The following is a 16,914-nucleotide window of genomic DNA, read 5'->3' on the forward strand; positions in this document are numbered from 1 at the left end:
ATATTTGTAATCTCTATAGGCATTGTGAATATGGCATTGCTGATACACCATTCAGTAGTTAAGGGCCAGGTAAGAATTAAGGAGTAAGATGGCCTAGTTTGCCTTCATAAAAGAATTAATCGAGGAGGGGAAGACCCTCAGAGTGTCTCACCTTGAAAAGTATGAAGTATGGCAATGCTATGACTGCCTCACAGTCCTTGTAATGCAGGTTCCTGTCCTTATTTTTTTTTAACTAAGACACAAAGGTCATACATTTGAAATGTGTTGATGATATGCTAGCAGGCAGTACCATCTCCCCTCCTCTCGAGTCATTATTCAGTGTTCCCTAAAATAAAACCTGGCAGCTCAAGGCAAGAATGACCTTGCCCCTCTGATACAATGAGGAGGAAACTGAGGGCCTCAGAGGATCAGCTCAGTCCCCTCATCCCCTTTCCCTACTCACAATGGATTCCATTAGACTCTGATAAGTGATCAACTGGGTAGGAAGAGTTAGTGGTTAGCCTGGGACTCCTAGCTCTTTCCTCAAGAGAAGAAAAACCTTGCTAGAATGAGGGGACTGCATGGCTCAGAAAGAAAGGTATGGCCATACTTCCTATTAGTTCAGGTTGCTCTAAATCAATGGACTGCCTGAAAAGCAACTGTGTTTAGTCACCGATACAGAAGGTCTCAAGGAGGGGCTGTCAGATGCTTCTGCTAAGACATTGATCCAGATGACGTTTAAGCTCAAAGAATCTGTGATTTAGAACCGGAAGGGACCTGAAAGGTTCTCTAGTTTAAAGCTCCTAGTTTACAGGAAGAAACAGGCAGAAAGAGTTGAAATAATTTGTCCAAAAGGAGAGCTAATAAGTCCAAAGTAGGATTTAAACCCCTATTTGCCTGCCCCCAAGTTTAGGGCCTCATTCACTGTTCCATGCTACCTCTGGAGAGATGAGGGACAATACTGTTGTTCAGTCATGTCTGCCTCTTTGTAACTCTGTATAAGGTTTTCTTGGCAAAGATACTAGAGTGATTTGCCATTTACTTCTCCAGTGAATTGACTTGCCCAGGGTCACACAGCTAGTAAGTATTAGCTGCGGGATTTCAACTTGGGTATTCCTGACTCCAGGTGGAGTGCTCTATCCACTGAACCACCTAGTTGCTTCCAAGAGGCAATGTAGTGTAGTGTAAAGAACACTAGACCTGGGATGTCATGGGTCTGGTTTCAAGTCCTGACTCTGATACCTGATAGCTGTGTGACCTTGACCAAGTCATGTAACTTCTCTGTCCTTCAGTTTCCTCATCTGTAAAGCAGTGATAATGACATTTGCATGCCTGCCCCAGAGGGTTAACTGTGAATAAAGTGTTTCAACTTTAAAATGCTATATAAATTTCTTCCCCTACTGGGAAGAAATACAATTTCAAGGGTTTTTGTGACTGGCCTGAGCCTTATTAGAGGACTGCTACATTATTATTTTAATAAGGAGAGAGATTTCTTATCCATGTGAGATTTCACAGTAGATGATTCTATTCCTATCCCTGCCCCATCCCCATCACCATCCCCATCCCAATTCCAGTTCAAGACCAAACTCTGTACTGACCTGAGCCAAGCATTTGGGTGTCATTGTGGATGTCAGGCAGCCAATCCTCACTGGGAAAGCCTGTCTTGCTCTCTGTTCCTTTAGTAAAAATGAAAATCAGTGCAAAGCAGTGACCTTCTCTCCTCCCTAAGTCCCAGCAAACTTTTAAGCCCTTAATTCTATTCCTCAACATTGAAAACCCAGTGGGTGTCAAGTGGGCTGAAGAGGTAGACTTTGGGATTGGAGGCTGGAGATGGACAGCACTGAAACCACACCTGGAGGGTAACAGAGCCGTGCTAGGCAGGATCCTTTGTTATTTCCGCCAGTCCCTGGGAAGGTCCAATGGGACCTAGGCTAAGTCTAGGAACTCCTGAGCCTAGCACGGGACTGTACTCCTTGCTTTCCTCCAACACATCCTCACCCCCCAAGCCTACATCCTAGTTACCTCCATGTAAGCATAAGGATGCCCAGTTCCCAGGGCACTTAGCCTATAAGCTCACCCACACTAGCTGCCCCTTCACAAAGCTCATGCTCTCACCAGGGCATCGAGGCAATTCACACATCCGAGACTCTGTGGCTGTGCAGGCATAGCCACAGGAGCGTGTCCTCTTCTGGGCACCGCTGCTGCAGGTAACACTGCAGGAGGACCAGGGGCTCCATTCTCCTTCCACTTCATAATCTGGGAGCAGAGAAAGGAGAATATGATAGATTCACTGAGATGAGGGGTACTCTAGGTGAACAGCTGCTTAGGATATGAGGGCAAGAATGGGGAAGGGATAGTCCAAGGAGGAACACTGTGGGGTATTTTAAAATATAAATGCACAGATTATTTTTATTTTTTTTTTGCAGGGGGGAAGGCAGGGCAATTGGGGTTAAGTGACTTGCCCAAGGTCACGAGGCTAGTAAGTGTTAAGTGTCTGAGGTTGGATTTGAACTCAGGTCCTTCTGACTCCACGGCCGGTGCTCTATTCACTGCACTACCTAGCCTTCCCTAAATGCAAAAATTCTTGATGCCAGAAAATTCTCTTCTCCATGGTACTTAAGTATTTTATTTTGTGAGAAGCAGTATGTGTTACAGTAAAGATTTGAAACCCTCAGTGAAGCTACATTTTTTTCCTTATAACTGAACTGCTCACAAATGCAACTTGGCTGTGGTGCACAGATGTCTTATCCCAGTTCTCTTGGGAGACTCCTACCTTGCTGATAACTCCAGTGGAGATGGAGTTAGGAGCTCTACCTGATGTAACCCCAGTACCTGGCACACATAGTGGTGGGTGCCTAATAAATGTTTATTGATTGAGTGATGGTTCTAAATTCACCTGTTAGATTAATTAGGTGAATTTGAGAGTCTAGGGCATTTTTCTGCTCACCTGCTCAGAGATAAGATTTCATTGGTCATATATGGACTCCATAGACTGCAAACCTCTTAAGAGTGGGGATTATTATTTTTTCTCTGCATCTTCAGCACCTAGCACAGACCCTGGTAGAGGAGGCATTTAATAAATGCTTGTTTTGCCGATTGATTCTGGTCCTACCTTTGCCAGTGACTTCATGGCCTTGAACAAAGCACTCCCTCGAGAGAGGAAGTTCACCACCAGAAGGTCAGCCAACAATTGAAGTTTTTTTTTTAGCCTATGCAGCTCTTAAAGAGAGAGGCCATCTCTGATTCCAACTGCCTCCTCCTCCACTCATAGTGTAGTACAGTGGGGTCAAACTTGAATTGAAACAGGGCCACTAAACCATACATAAGGATCCTTGCAGGCATATATTGATTCAGTTAATTTTTAAGTTTTACTCAAGTTTTATTTATTTCTTTTATTAGATATTTCCCAATTACATTTTAATCTGGTTTGGGGACCACTTGGAAGCATTGTGGGTCGTGCAGCCCTTGGGTTCAGTGTTTGACACCTCTGGAGTTGTGGATAGAGAGATTGTCTCAAAACTGGGAAAACCTGGGATCAAGTCCCACCTCTGACATATAGGGCTGTGTGACCCTGGTCAAGTCATTTAACCTTTCAATATTCTAGGTAACTCTTTAAGACTGTAAATTGCAGAGAAGGTTCCTGGGCTGACCTGCATTGGTAGTAGGAGTTATTTCACCCAGCTCTTGATATCAATTAAATCACTTGTCTATTTCCTATCTCTAATTTTGATACCATCTCCTATGACACAGAGGTCTTTTGATCTAGCTTGGTGGAAAGATTGTAGAACTAAAGCTGGAAGGGACTTCAGGGTTCATCCAGTCCAATTCCCTCATTTTACAAACAAGGAAACTGAGGCCAAGACAGGTTAAGTGACTCGCCTAAGGTCACATAGATCATAGGTTCATGTAAAATCAAGAATCATTTAATCAAACTATTATTATTATTATTATTATTATTTTGTGCCCAATTCACAAAAGAGTGATCTCTTCAACTCTGTCATTTCCCTATGACATTGTGCTTTCTTGGACCCCTCTTCCCATCCTGGAATGTCCTAGGGTAGCGTACAGTCCCCAGTGTACCAACTACTTACCATAGTTATATTTCTCCATGAAATCCCAGGTCTTTGGTGTTGGCCACCTCTGATTCCAATTGCTCCCCACTCCACTCAGCACGGGCTCTTCCTCTTCCTCTTCTTCCTCCTCATATTCTGTTGCATAATTTTCCTCATTGTCCTCCTTTCCCTCTTCCTCTTTGAGGGCTTTTCCCTCTGGCTGGGGCCCAGATCCTCCCTCCTCACCCTCTGTATAGCCCCAGAACAGAGGCCAGAAGAGCTCTTTGGCGGGGAGCCAGCTGGGGGAGCCCAAGGACCAGTAATCACTGGTTTCTGTCAACAAGTCCATCTCCATCTCAGCCTGTAGGTCATCTACCACCTCAATGGTCACCTGGGTGGGGGGGATGCCAGGTTGGGCAGTCAGGAAGATCTCAGCAGCAAAACTGCCACTTCTGTCCACAACAATAGTAATGGTATAGTACTTTACAGTTTACAAAATACTTTCAAATACAGAATCTCATTTGTGCCTCATAGTGACCCTAGAAGGGAGGCAAGATACCGACAGGATCATAGATTTGGAGCTTAGAATGTCATCTAGTTCAGGGCTTCTTAAACTTTTCCCACTCCTGATCCCTTTTCAGTTCAGGCAGCATTAGTTGGAGTTGTGTGGCCTGAGGGCATACATAGTATAAAGTGTGCGTGCAGTGTGTTCAGAACCAAGGCTTCCCACAACACAGACAAGCACTATAAGAAACACCTCAGATTCATGATGCATTTGATTTTTAATTAATTTTTGGTCATTGCACGTTTAGAAACCTTTTACTGTTGTCAAATTTTTTGTGACCCCATGGGGTTGTGACACAGTTCAACCCCCTTATTTTCCATATGAGGAATCTAAAGCTAAGAGAGAGTCGATTGCCTAAAACTAGGCTCAGAACATTTTTTTTTTCTTGTATCTTTTAAAGTTTTTGTTTGTTTTACAATGACTCCCTGTCTCCTCCAGGATCAAACACAAAATCCTATTTGTCATTCAAAGCCCTTCATAACCTAGCCCCCTTCTATCTTTCCAGTTTTCTTGCACCTTACTCCCCACTACATATTCTCCGATGCAGTGACACTGGCCACAAGACATTCCATCTCTTGGCTCTGGGCATTTCTCTGGACATACCTCATGCCTGGAATGCCCTTCCTCCTCCACTCCACCTACTGACCTCAGCTTCCTTGAAGTCCCAAATAAAATCACATCTTCTACGGGAAGACTTTTCCAACTCTTCTTAGCTCTAGTGCCTTCCCTCTTTAATTATTTCCTATTTACCCTGTATGTAATTTGTGTATATTTGTCTGCATGCTTTCTTTCTTCTCCATTAGATTGTGAGCTCCTGGAGGGCAGGAGCTGTCTTTTATCTTTCTTTGTATCCCCAGAGTTTAGCACAGTGCCTGACACATAGTTAAGAGCTTAATAAATGTTTACTGATTGAATGATCTGTGATTTCACTGGTGTGGGGTCGAAACTCCCACCACTAAAAACAGGCACATTTATGACTCAGACTCTTTGAGAGTTACCTAGTCACCTAGAGGTGAAATCTGAACCTAAGTCTCCCAGACTCATGGGTCAGCTCTCTATGTACTATGCCATGCTGCCTCTCTGCATGGCATAGAGTAGGCAATTAATAAATGCTTATTGATCAATTGCCCAAGCTCACACAGGTAGTAAGTAGAAGTTAGAATTTGAACTCACTTCCTTTGGCTCTAAATCTGGAGTTCTTTCTACTTTAGAAACTTGCCTTCCTCACAAAGGTTGTGGTGAAGATACAAGGAGGAAAGTGCCATATTAATGTGATATTATTATCACCCTTAATGAAGAATGGTGTTGTTTCTGATGTATTCAGGCCATGGCAGGGAATTACCAGTGTTGGAATGCCCTTGAGCACAGTTAGCTTTACTTTCTTTTTGAAGGCTCATTCTGCAAAATGAATAAGTGTCTAGGCTTGGACACCTCTTAACTATGTGACCCTGGGAAAGTCACATAATCTCTGTCTGTCTTAGCTCCCCCATCTGTAAAATGCAGGATAATAGCTCCAAAGTTGTTGTGAAGATCCCAATTAGCTTGAGTAACGAACCCTGGGAAGTGGTTGTATTATTTGAACTTTCATTGCATGTTTCCATTGGACCATATTTTCCATATTTCCAATGACCATATTTTTACACAACCTTAAATTTGAATTGTGTGAATTCCACATTTGGCCACTTCACAGGATTGTTATTTGCACTAATTGGAACCTATATCTGTAAAATAGTATATAAATGCTAGCTTTTATTGACTATTATTATGATAATACTGTACTATATACTCCAAAGTGAATGATGGTCTGAATGAAAGGCAAATGTGATCCGATAGTATTCTCCCCATTTGTAAAATGGGGGAATTGAGGTTCATAGCTAACTAAGATCATATGGCTTGGTAGTTGAGCCAAGATTAGCATCTTGATCTAAGCCCCTGTACTTTTCCATCTTACCTCCCTTCTCTCAGTCCCCTCAAGAGGGAACAAGGGAGAAAGAAGAGGGAATGAATTAAAAGGTTCTCCTTTAACCTTTAAAGGCGAGGGACAGGGAGTGTTCTCAGCCCCAACACCTATGGCTTGGGAAATAATGAATCTTCCTACGGCAAATGGAGAAGAGATTACCTCAGTTTTTCATCTGTTGGGAGCACTGTCCAGGATAACAGCCAACAGAGTCTAACTGAAATAGCCTGAGTCTGGGAGACAGCTGGGGTTTTAGTTACAACTCTGCCACTAACAAGCTGTGTGACCTAGGAAAAAACATTACTCCTCTGGCCCAACATTTCATTCTCTGCAAAACAGAGATTCTAATACTGCCTGCTTTTTCTCTCTTATGGGGCATGATTATGAGGAAAAAATGAGATCCCAGGACTTTAGGGGCCTCAGAGACCATCCAGTTAAACCCAGTCATTTTACAAATAAGAAAACTGAAGCCTAGAGAGAATAAGTAGGTAGTAAAGCCAAGATTCAAACCCAGGCTTCTAATTTCAGATCTAGTGCTCTAACAACTTAACATGCTAAGAAAGAGCTTATGAAAGTAATGGACAGTGGTAATATTATGCTATGATACAGTATTATGTGACCCATAATATTCACAACATATATTCATGCTATAAAATGGAATTATAATTACATGTGCTTATATATTAGAATATAACAATTATAGGATAATCCAACATAATAATATTATATAAATATATTGATTATATTATATTACATTATGTTGTGGGACTTTTGTTCACCATTTCTAGAAGCCCTGACCAAAGAGTTGAAATTTGGAAGGAACTTTAGAAATTCTACCCCTTTTGTCTTAACTCTGTGGATAACTTAAACCCATGGATAGTGGTGCTTCTGGGGTTTTCAGGCTATCATTAGGAATTACCAAAAGTAGAATCTACCTTATCTAAGTCACTCTCTCCTTGATGGGCTCCTTCCTATGCCAAGGTCTAGCCTACCCAGAAACAGCTGAATGCCTAAGCTACATTCCCTTAACCATTCTCCCTAGCTCTATGCCAGCTGTGACTAATGGGGGCTGATAGGGAAACAAAGTCTGCATTCTTCTCCATACAGCCTGCATTGGGATTCTACATTTCTGACCCTCAGATTCAACCATGATTGGACAATGGCTCTCTGAAGGAAAAAACAGAATTTGAACCAGTCTGGGCCTCTATGGAATTGGATGGGCCAAGGATTCCCAAGGTACTCTACGCCTGTGCTCAGTCTTCCCTACTTCTGGCAGCAAACAGAAGCCAGAAAGCACTTTGGTATAAAAAGAGGCAGATGGCCCCAAACTGTTCAATTCCTAAGTTTTCCCAGTTTGAGGAACAAACTACATTTTCAAGTGTTTATAGTTTGAGGCAGAGATGGGTAGTAACATGAGTACTGGATTTGGAGTCAGAAGATCTGGGTTCCAGCCTTGGGTCCAATAGTTGCTAGTCTTATAACCCTGGGGAAGTCAATTAACCTCTCTGAGCCTCAGTTTCCTCAACTCTAAAGTAGGGATAATAAAAAATTGTATTACCTATCTCTTAGGAGTGTTTTGAAGAAAACTTTTTACAAAACTTAAAACATTATATGTATGTGAATTACTATAAAGTTCTTTTTTTTCTATGAGCAATCAGGGTTAAGTAACTTGCTCACGGTTACACGGCCAGGTGTTTCTGGGTGGGTGCTAAGTGTCGAAGCCCAGATTCGATCCCCAGGTCATCCCGACACTAGAGCCAGTGCTCTTACTCGCAGAGCCACCTGGCCGCCCCTACTATAAAGTTCTTAATCCCTGAACAAAACTCATTTGTATGAAATGGAAAGGGAGAGGACTCTAGTCTCCATTTCTTTTTTTTTTTTTTTTTGCTTTTTGGAGGGGCAATTGGGGTTAAGTGACTTGCCCAAGGTCACACGGCTAGTAAGTGTTAAGTGTCTGAGGCCGAATTTGAATTCAGGTCCTCCTGACTCCAAGGCCAGTGCTCTATTCGCTGCACCACCTAGCCGCCCCTCTAGCCTCCATTTCTAAAAGCACTGACCATAAGGCTGAAATTTGGAAAAAACTTTGAAGATTCTACACCCTTCATCTTAACTCCTTTATCCTCCAAGCATAGATGTGACTATTCAAATGACAGCTAGAGTCAAAAGATCATAGGATTTAGCCCTATGGATGGAAGGGACCTTGGAGGTCATCTAGTTCAAGCCCCTTGTTTGACAGATGAAGACACTGATGCCCTGGTAAGTGAAGGGTTGCACAGACAGTAGATGACAGTGAGGATTGAAGATCTGGAGTCATGGCCTCTAATTCCAAACCCAGGGCTCCTTGCACTTCACCATACTGTCTCCCAGAGGAGTTCAGTCTCTCCCCTACTCCACCCCACTCCCTTACACCTTCACTCCGTTCTCTGACCCACATTACCAGATACTTACCTGGATGTTGGGGTTTTGGGCGCTGAGGTCTACGTCGGCCAATCCTGGAAGGCTCTGCAGTTCCAATAGGAAGGGAGAAGCTTCCTGTGTGGTAGGGGGTCCACCATCCTTTGGGACTTGATAGGTTGGGGTCACTGGCTGGGACATGCCACGACGCTTATGTCGTCGTAGCCCAGCCTGGTTCCTGGTTTGGGAGGACAATGGTGCTTTCTCCTCCTGGGGTAACATGGGGCCAGGTGAGGTAGAAATCTGAGGAAATAGAGAGATGGCCAGGAACAAGGTCAAGGACCCCTCCTAGAGAACAGAGGTATTAATAAAGTCAATGGTGCTGACCCAAGTGATGATGAAAGCACTAGATCTGGAATAAGGATGTCTAAATTCTAATCCCAGTTCCTACTACTAACTCACTAAATGATCTTGGGTAATTTCTGTAATGGTCTTGAGCTTGAGTTTCCCCTTATGTAAAATGGGGATCTGTTGTATCTATGTTGAAAAATTTCTGTGAGGATTGAATCAATGATGAATATGAAAGGGCTTTGAAAATTATAAAGAGCTATGTTAATGAAAGGTATAATGATGATTTTCAGAATTCACTCATCAATGGCTTACTAAAGTACTTATTATATATGTATATATTCATGTATGTATATGTGTACACACACATGCCATTGTGGGGAATGGAAAAGGGAAAATGATACTGTCCTTGACTTCAATGTGCTATTCCAATCTCAGTAGGAAACTCTCTAATCCAGTAGAAACACACAGTACACACAGTGCCTTGCTGTACAGTAGAAACTCAACAAATGTTTAACAAACCAATCAGTTAACCACATAATATTTGGTTTGGAAAGGGAATTTAAAAGATCTAGTGTAACACAGATAAAGAAATCAGGGTCCAGAGAGACTTAGTGAGTTGCTCAGGGTCACACAGCAACAGCCACAACTAGACCCCGGGTATATTGCTCCCTGTCCAGTGCCCCTTCCACTACGCCATGCTGTTAGCACGATTGCCAGTTCTGATAAAAGACAGCCCTCTCGCTTTCCACTAGGAGTCCTCAGAACTCCGGAGGAGAAGGATTTAAGAAAAGGTACAAGGAGAGAGGATGCTTGATCCTTAAAATCATCACCTTCCCAAACAGTACCAACAACACCACCAGTTTACGGTGTACATTGGGCATTTGAAGTAGAGGAAACTGAACCCAAGAGTTTTAGTTTGTTGGACAAGGAGAGTAGCTATGGGAAGAGACAAGCTGGGCTAGAACTTCTCATTCCTTCTCCCTATCTTTCCCAACATTTATCCTATCCCATCTCTCTCCTTCCTCCTCCAACCCTATCTTGTCTCCTTTCCCATCCCTCTCCTCCTGTCCCACTACCATTCTACCCCCACAGCCTCCATTCCATCCTCTTTGTTTCATGTATCACAACATCTCTCTTTCCCATCCCATTCTTTCTCTATCCCTCCCCCATCAATCTCATCTCTCTTCTCTCCTTCATTCTCCAGTTCTCTCCTTCTACATCCCCATCCCATCTTTTTTTCTCTTTCCTATGTCTTCATCCTGTCTTTCTTCCCCTTCCCACACCTCTATCCCATCTCTCTTCTCCCTCCCACACACTATCTCTTTTCTTCCTTTCTCTCCCTTCTCTCCTATATTCTTCTCCTATTTTTTTCCTCTCCCACATATCACAGAAGCATGAAATCTGAGTTGGAAGGGACCCTGTACCATCTAGTCCAACAAGTACTCCGTGTCAGAAAAAGAATCTCAGCTAATTTCTTCTCTGATTCTCCCTTTTTAGTCCTCAGCATTCTATTATTTTACCTGAACCTTATAGTTGTTGATGTTGTCTTCTTCATAATTTCTGATATTACCCCCCTCCCCAAAACATAGCCCAGTCCAGTCCCCGCCTCTCCACAAACATCCCACCCTCCTTAGCTGTTTTGAGATGCTTATCTATCCCTCAGACTGGCTCCAAGGCATTTCTACCCAGAAACTTAACAGGGGGTGGACATAAATAACAATAGGTAGCAATTCTCAAATGATCCTCACAATAACCCTGTGAGGTAGGCGCTAATATCCAGCAGATGAGGAAAGGGAGACAGAGATCAAACATGAAGTTTTGTGTGACCCTTGTCACCTTATGTGGACTATCTTAATAAGCTTGTGTAATGCCAAGCAAAGGCAAGATTCAGAACACCAGCATAGTAACTCTCTATTTTATTTAGTGACAAATTAAGGCAAAACATTCACAGAAAAGAGAAAATCAAAATATAGCATCCACCAAGTGTAATTCAATAATTTCCAAGTACTACTCCACCCCTGGAAAGTACATTCATTTAGTCAATCACATTTCAATCATAAACAAAGTACATTCATTTGGTCAATCACAGAACACAAAAAAGTCAAGTTTCCCACTCCTGGATCACAACTGAATTACAATTTTCATCCAAAAGGGGCAGTGGAGAGCAGAAAGGCCATCTACCCCTGAGCTACAAGAAGGTTAAGATATCATCACATCATTCTATATCCAAGGAGAGGTCTTTTCTTTATCTTGACCTGAGGCAAGGTCTCAGCAATCTCTGTTCCTGGGAAGACAAAGCTTAACAAAGCCACAATATACATTGCCAGTGTCCTCATCAATTCATTCTCAGCGGGTTTGGTAGAACTGGTAGAACCATCTCTGAACCCCTGACAATATCAGCAAAGGGTTGGCTAGGTGTCACAGTAAATAGAGCACCAGCCCTGGCAATCAGGAGGACCTGAGTTCAAATTCGGCCTCAGACACTTAACATAAAAATTATCCGTGTGACCTTGAGCAAGTCACTTAACCCCAGTTGCCCTCCAAAAAGTAAAAAACAAAAACCAAAGTAAAACAAAAACCCGAAAATATCAGCAAGACCCTCTGCCAGAATTTCTGTAAACATACAACAAGAAAATCCTTTTTCAGGGCATCTGAACCAACAGCAAGTTTCCAGGATCTTTGCAACAACAGCACTGTCCTTCACCAACATGAATCTGGCAAAACAACATCAAAACATACAGACAAAATACTGGCAGCTTATTGGTAGGTCTATCTGCCTCAAGTCTCTCTCCACTTCAATCCATCCTCCATTTATTCACCAAAGTGATTTTTCCAAAAGCACAAGTTTGACCATGTCACCCCCTCCTCCCTTACTCAATAGGCTTCAATGGCTCCCTATTACCTCCAAAGATGTAAAGGTGAAATAGACAGGCCTTAGAAATAAATTGGATGAGGAGGAGCATGTGATAGTAACAAATTCAGAATAACTCCTAGGTTGCAAGCTTGAGCGACTGAGAGGATGCTGTTGCCCTCTATAGTAATAGGGATGGTAGGAGATGGGGAGAAATTAGAAGGAAAGATAATGAGTTGCGATTTGGGCATATTAAGTTTAAGATGTTTATTGGATATCCAGTTTAAGATATCTGAAAGGCCTTTGGAGATGTAAGACTGCAGAGTCAGCAAAGATTCTGACACAGGATAGGTAGATTTGAGAATCATCAACATAGGGATGGGAATTAAATCCAAGGGAACTGATGAGATCATCAAATGAAGTAAAAAAAAAGGGAGAAGAGAGGAGGGCTCAGGACTGAACCATGAGGGTCACCTATGGTTATGTTGAGCACAACCCCACCTTCCCTTCCCTTAATTGATCTGTAAGCAGGCATTTTAGCATAACTTTTACCCCTCCCTTCTCTCTCCTAATTGACCCATGAGTGGGGGTTCAGTCTAGGAAAAAAATGAGGGAAAATTCAAATATACACTGACCAATCACTGACTGTAGTTTCAGTTTACTTAACCTGACTATTGTAATCTCTTTAAAAACCAGCATATTGTTCATGCCAAGTTACTGTCTGTGACCCTGGCAGTCCCACGGCAATAAAATCCACTTCCAATTTTAATCTCAGGGATCTTCTGTCTTGCTCCTTTTATGCACAACATAAATTGGAAGCCCTATAGAGATCTTCAGTGTTACGTGGCACCACAAAGATCCCAGAATAAGAAGAGCTCTTGGCCTTGGGAGGTAGGCATCTGCTTGCCCTGATCCCTAGGGGGGATAGCCCCTGATGACGTTCCAGGGCCCTAGGTCTCAAAGAAGGAAAGATCGCATCTGCCTCCTGACTCCGAGTTGCTCCTCATTTGGTCTTTAGTGGATCCAGGACCTCCAGTTTGGGGGTGAGTAAAGATCTGTTCTGGTTAAAAATCTGTTCTAGTTCTGTTCTGGAGGGTGGAGGACTAGACGTAGCCATTTGTGCAAGGGGCATCTCCTCCCCGGCTAAGCTTTGGGACACCAAAGCCTCTCAACCGTCAGTATTCTGGTTGTTAATGTTTGCATGTTTTTGTGTGTCATGCACTTGCTTGAGCTCATTCACTTTCTGTTCAGTATCTGCGGGGGCAAATCAAGTAGCTAGGGACTATTATTTGTTGGTATGCGTCCTATATGTTCTTTGTGTGTCTTGCACTCTCTTGAGCTCATTCGCTTCCTGTTCAGTATCTGCGGGGGCCAAAGCAAGCAGCTAGGGACTATTGTCTGTCTTTGTGAAGTTTTATCTTGAGCTCATTTGCTTAAAGTCTCCCCGTTTTTATTCTGCAAAGCAGGTATTCGAGTGGCTACCAGATGAGTACCTCCAAGGGAGCTTTTCTGATTTCCACTGGGAAGACATATTTGTTTATAAGACTAAACTGTTGGTCTGTCTTTTCATTCTAGGACATGGAAGGTCCAGCCAGTACATCAAAAAACTCCTCTGGGTTGCATACTAAGCCATTTTAGAGTAGCCTATCAGGACGGGGCAGATTATGGGGTCCCCATGAAGAGAAAACTAATTTCTTGTTGCATGAATGAGTGGCCCACGTTTGGGGTGGGCTGGCCCCCTCAGAGAAGTTTCAACAAGCAAATGTTCCAATCAGTGTGGCAGGTGGTCACAGAGAATCCAGGACATCCAGATCAGTTCCCTTATATTGATGTCTGGCTAGATCTCATCACCTATCCCCCTCCCTGGTTTAGGAACTGTTCTCTCCAAAGGGGCATCCGAATCCTTGTGGCCCACCCGCCCTCGGATACTCCTAAAACAAAACCTCTCTCAAAAATCCTACAGGGTCATAGCAAGGAGTCTAAATCCCCACCACCTTACAACCCTCGACCCCCTCCCGCCCCTCTTCTCCTAACTCCTCGGGACTTCCCTCGGGACTTCCAACCTCCCCGAGTCCCCTTTGGCACCCCCCCCCCCCACCCAGACTGGGGCAAACTATCAGCCCTCAGTAAAACCCTTTTCTGCTTCAGCCGGCCTTCCCCTCGGAATAAATACAGAAACAGGAGGGTTTTGAGCGCATGGTTATATCCTTGCTGGTAGAAATTGCCCAAAAGGTTTATGACAACAGGGACAGCCCCTCTGATACAGCAGACAAGAAGTTTGCCCGGGTCCTTGTGGCTGCACCTCAGACTCCCAAATGGGGTACCCAAGTGGGCTCTAAATCACGTGGTACCCACACCCCTCTTGTAAAGGACCAATGCGCTTACTGTAAAGAGTTAGGCCGTTGGAAAAATGAATGCCCCTGGGACAGAGACTCTCCAGAGTCCTCCAAAAACTCAAAGGGGGGGAGGGGCAAAACTTTTTACTGTGCTGGTCCTTCCCCTCCTCGTGAGAGCATTGGGAAGGTGGGGTGATGAGCCCCTCTTTGGGAATCCCTCCCCTCTGATCAAAGAAGCAGGCAGGCTAGATCTCCTGCCTGATCAATCAAAGCCAATTAAGTGTGGAGCTTTGAGATTGGCAGATTCAAAGCTCACTTTCAAAAAGTCCACCAAAATTCTCCCTATTGTTGTAATAATTTGAAATTTTTAATTTGGGAAATTTATAATTTCTTTACAAAATATCTTCGCAAATTCTGAGAATTAATCATTAAGAAATTGGAAATAGGATATTGGGATTGCTTAAAAAAATAGAAGGTTTTTAGGATATTGGGATTGCTTGGAAGGAAGTTTTTTTACTATCTCAGCTTGACTTGTTCCTTGAATTTGTAAAAGGAAAATCAATAACATTTGTGAAACACCTGTGATCAGAACTGTATAGTGATTGTAAAATATAATGACTGGCATATTTTGGTATCTCTCTAACTTTGAATTCATGCCAGAATTGGTAAGGCCAATTATTGTATAAGTCATTTGATGTTATTTGATATTCATTGTTATTCTGTTGCCATCTTTCTGAGATTGTATTGTGTTTCTAAAAGTCTATTTAGCTAAGTAAACTTAAGAAACATTTTTAAAGTAAGAATAATATTACAGCTATTTAAAAAAATCTTAATTTCGTATTGCACGTGTATTGGGTTTTTATGTTATAAAATTTGTTAATTTAAACTTATATTTGGGTTACAAACAGGCAAAAATAACGTTGATATTTCACTTAAAATTTTGGCTAAATTATGTAATTTGGAAAAATTATGAACTCTGATGTTAAAAACAATTTTATTATTACTATTCTGAAGCTGTTGAGTCATCTAAGTATATATGTTATATGTACTTATATATGTTATACATGTATATATTATATATGTATATGTTATATATAACATATATGTATGTGTATACATGTTATATATAAGTATATATGTTATATATACATATATACTTATATATATATGTTAACCTGGATGTGTGTGAATATACAATATCTTGGGAAATTTATATTAGGAGCATTTTAACACCAAATTAGTTTTAGGAAATTCCCATACTTGAAGGTTTATTTTATAATTATTATGTTTGTCAACCTTAAGTGAAACCTTTCTTAGGTGTGAGGTTTGTGTCAATGGCTATGGGATGAACGATTTTCTGTGCAAAGCAATTTGGAAATTACTAAATTAAGATAATCAGATTGATAATAACTTGATTTTGGTTTGAAGTTTAAATTTAGGTACATCATAATTGTTTCTGATATTGTTACTGGTAAACATTGGTATTATGAATGTTATAATAGAAGCAGTTTCTCATACTCTAAATACTGTTAAATTAAGAATTATACTGTCAGAGGAACAAGAAAATGATGGTGGATGAAGTACTCTGACCATGTCAGAGTATCAGTTATAATATTCTGAAATGTTTTAATTTAAGAAATCATTCACTTTTAAGTTTTTCTTTTTAAGTTTCAATACATAAATCAAGTATTTACAATAGCATGCTTGGGAAAAACTACTTATTGGTAATTATGTGAAGAAAAGACCCTGTGAATCCTCTTCTAAGTTTTGTAAAACCTAGAATATGGAAATGAGGGCTTAGGTGTCCCAGAAAACAATTTGTGGACAGGACCTGGCTTCAGCCACGTTTTAGCCTCTGGCTACAGACCTAGCCCCATATGAAACAGAGACAGATCTACCTAAATGATTTTGGGTCCCAGCTGTTTAAGGGGGGGAATGATCGGGTGCTTGGAATGATGGGGTACTTGGGTACATGATATTTAGATTAATCAGAGTTACTTTAGTTGAGAGAAAAGAAAGATACCATTTTTATGTTTAGGTTAATCAGAGTTACTTTAGTTGAGAGAAAAGAAAAGATACCATTTTTAACACCAGGTTAATTCAAACTATCTCTAAAGTCTATTTATGAAAAGCTGAACAAAGCAGATAAGAACGTTAGGGGACAAATGGGGTTTATCCAGCCCCTCCTGTTTCCAGATAGTTGATATCAGTTTTAGAAGTATGTTGAGAGAGCATGAGGAAGTTTTGGGAAGGCAGAAAGATTTGTAACTTGAGTTTGTAATTAATGGCTCAATCAAATTTTAGATGGCCCTATCTGAAGGACACTAGTCCATACTTATTTGCTATTTAATAATTTGAGGGACAGTAAATTTTACTATTCTTCTAAGTCTTGATCACAGGAGTCTTCATAAAAGCTGATAATGGGATGG

The 16,914-nt window shown here is 41.7% G+C and overlaps 1 protein-coding gene across 4 annotated transcripts in view; it reads right to left on the minus strand.

The window, feature by feature from the left end:
• The window catches only part of ISM2 (isthmin 2), a 41,856-nt gene that overhangs the window by 6,265 nt on the left and 18,677 nt on the right, over positions 1 to 16,914 (minus strand). For 3 of the 4 annotated variants that reach the window (XM_069092309.1, XM_069092310.1, XM_069092311.1), the window contains 4 exons: positions 9,002 to 9,250; positions 4,071 to 4,422; positions 2,095 to 2,235; positions 1,578 to 1,655 (listed from right to left, as the gene is read on the minus strand). In XM_069092309.1, coding sequence (XP_068948410.1) covers positions 1,578 to 1,655; positions 2,095 to 2,235; positions 4,071 to 4,422; positions 9,002 to 9,250 — 820 coding nt within the window. Of the gene's footprint in view, positions 1 to 1,577; positions 1,656 to 2,094; positions 2,236 to 4,070; positions 4,423 to 9,001; positions 9,296 to 16,914 lie in introns of all 4 variants that reach the window. The other variant, XM_069092308.1, reaches the window with a different exon arrangement.

This window comes from Petaurus breviceps, unplaced genomic scaffold (genome assembly GCF_028583685.1).
Source record: "Petaurus breviceps papuanus isolate PSGF00001 unplaced genomic scaffold, PetGlider_PUasm1.0 189, whole genome shotgun sequence".
Lineage (NCBI taxonomy): Eukaryota > Metazoa > Chordata > Mammalia > Diprotodontia > Petauridae > Petaurus > Petaurus breviceps.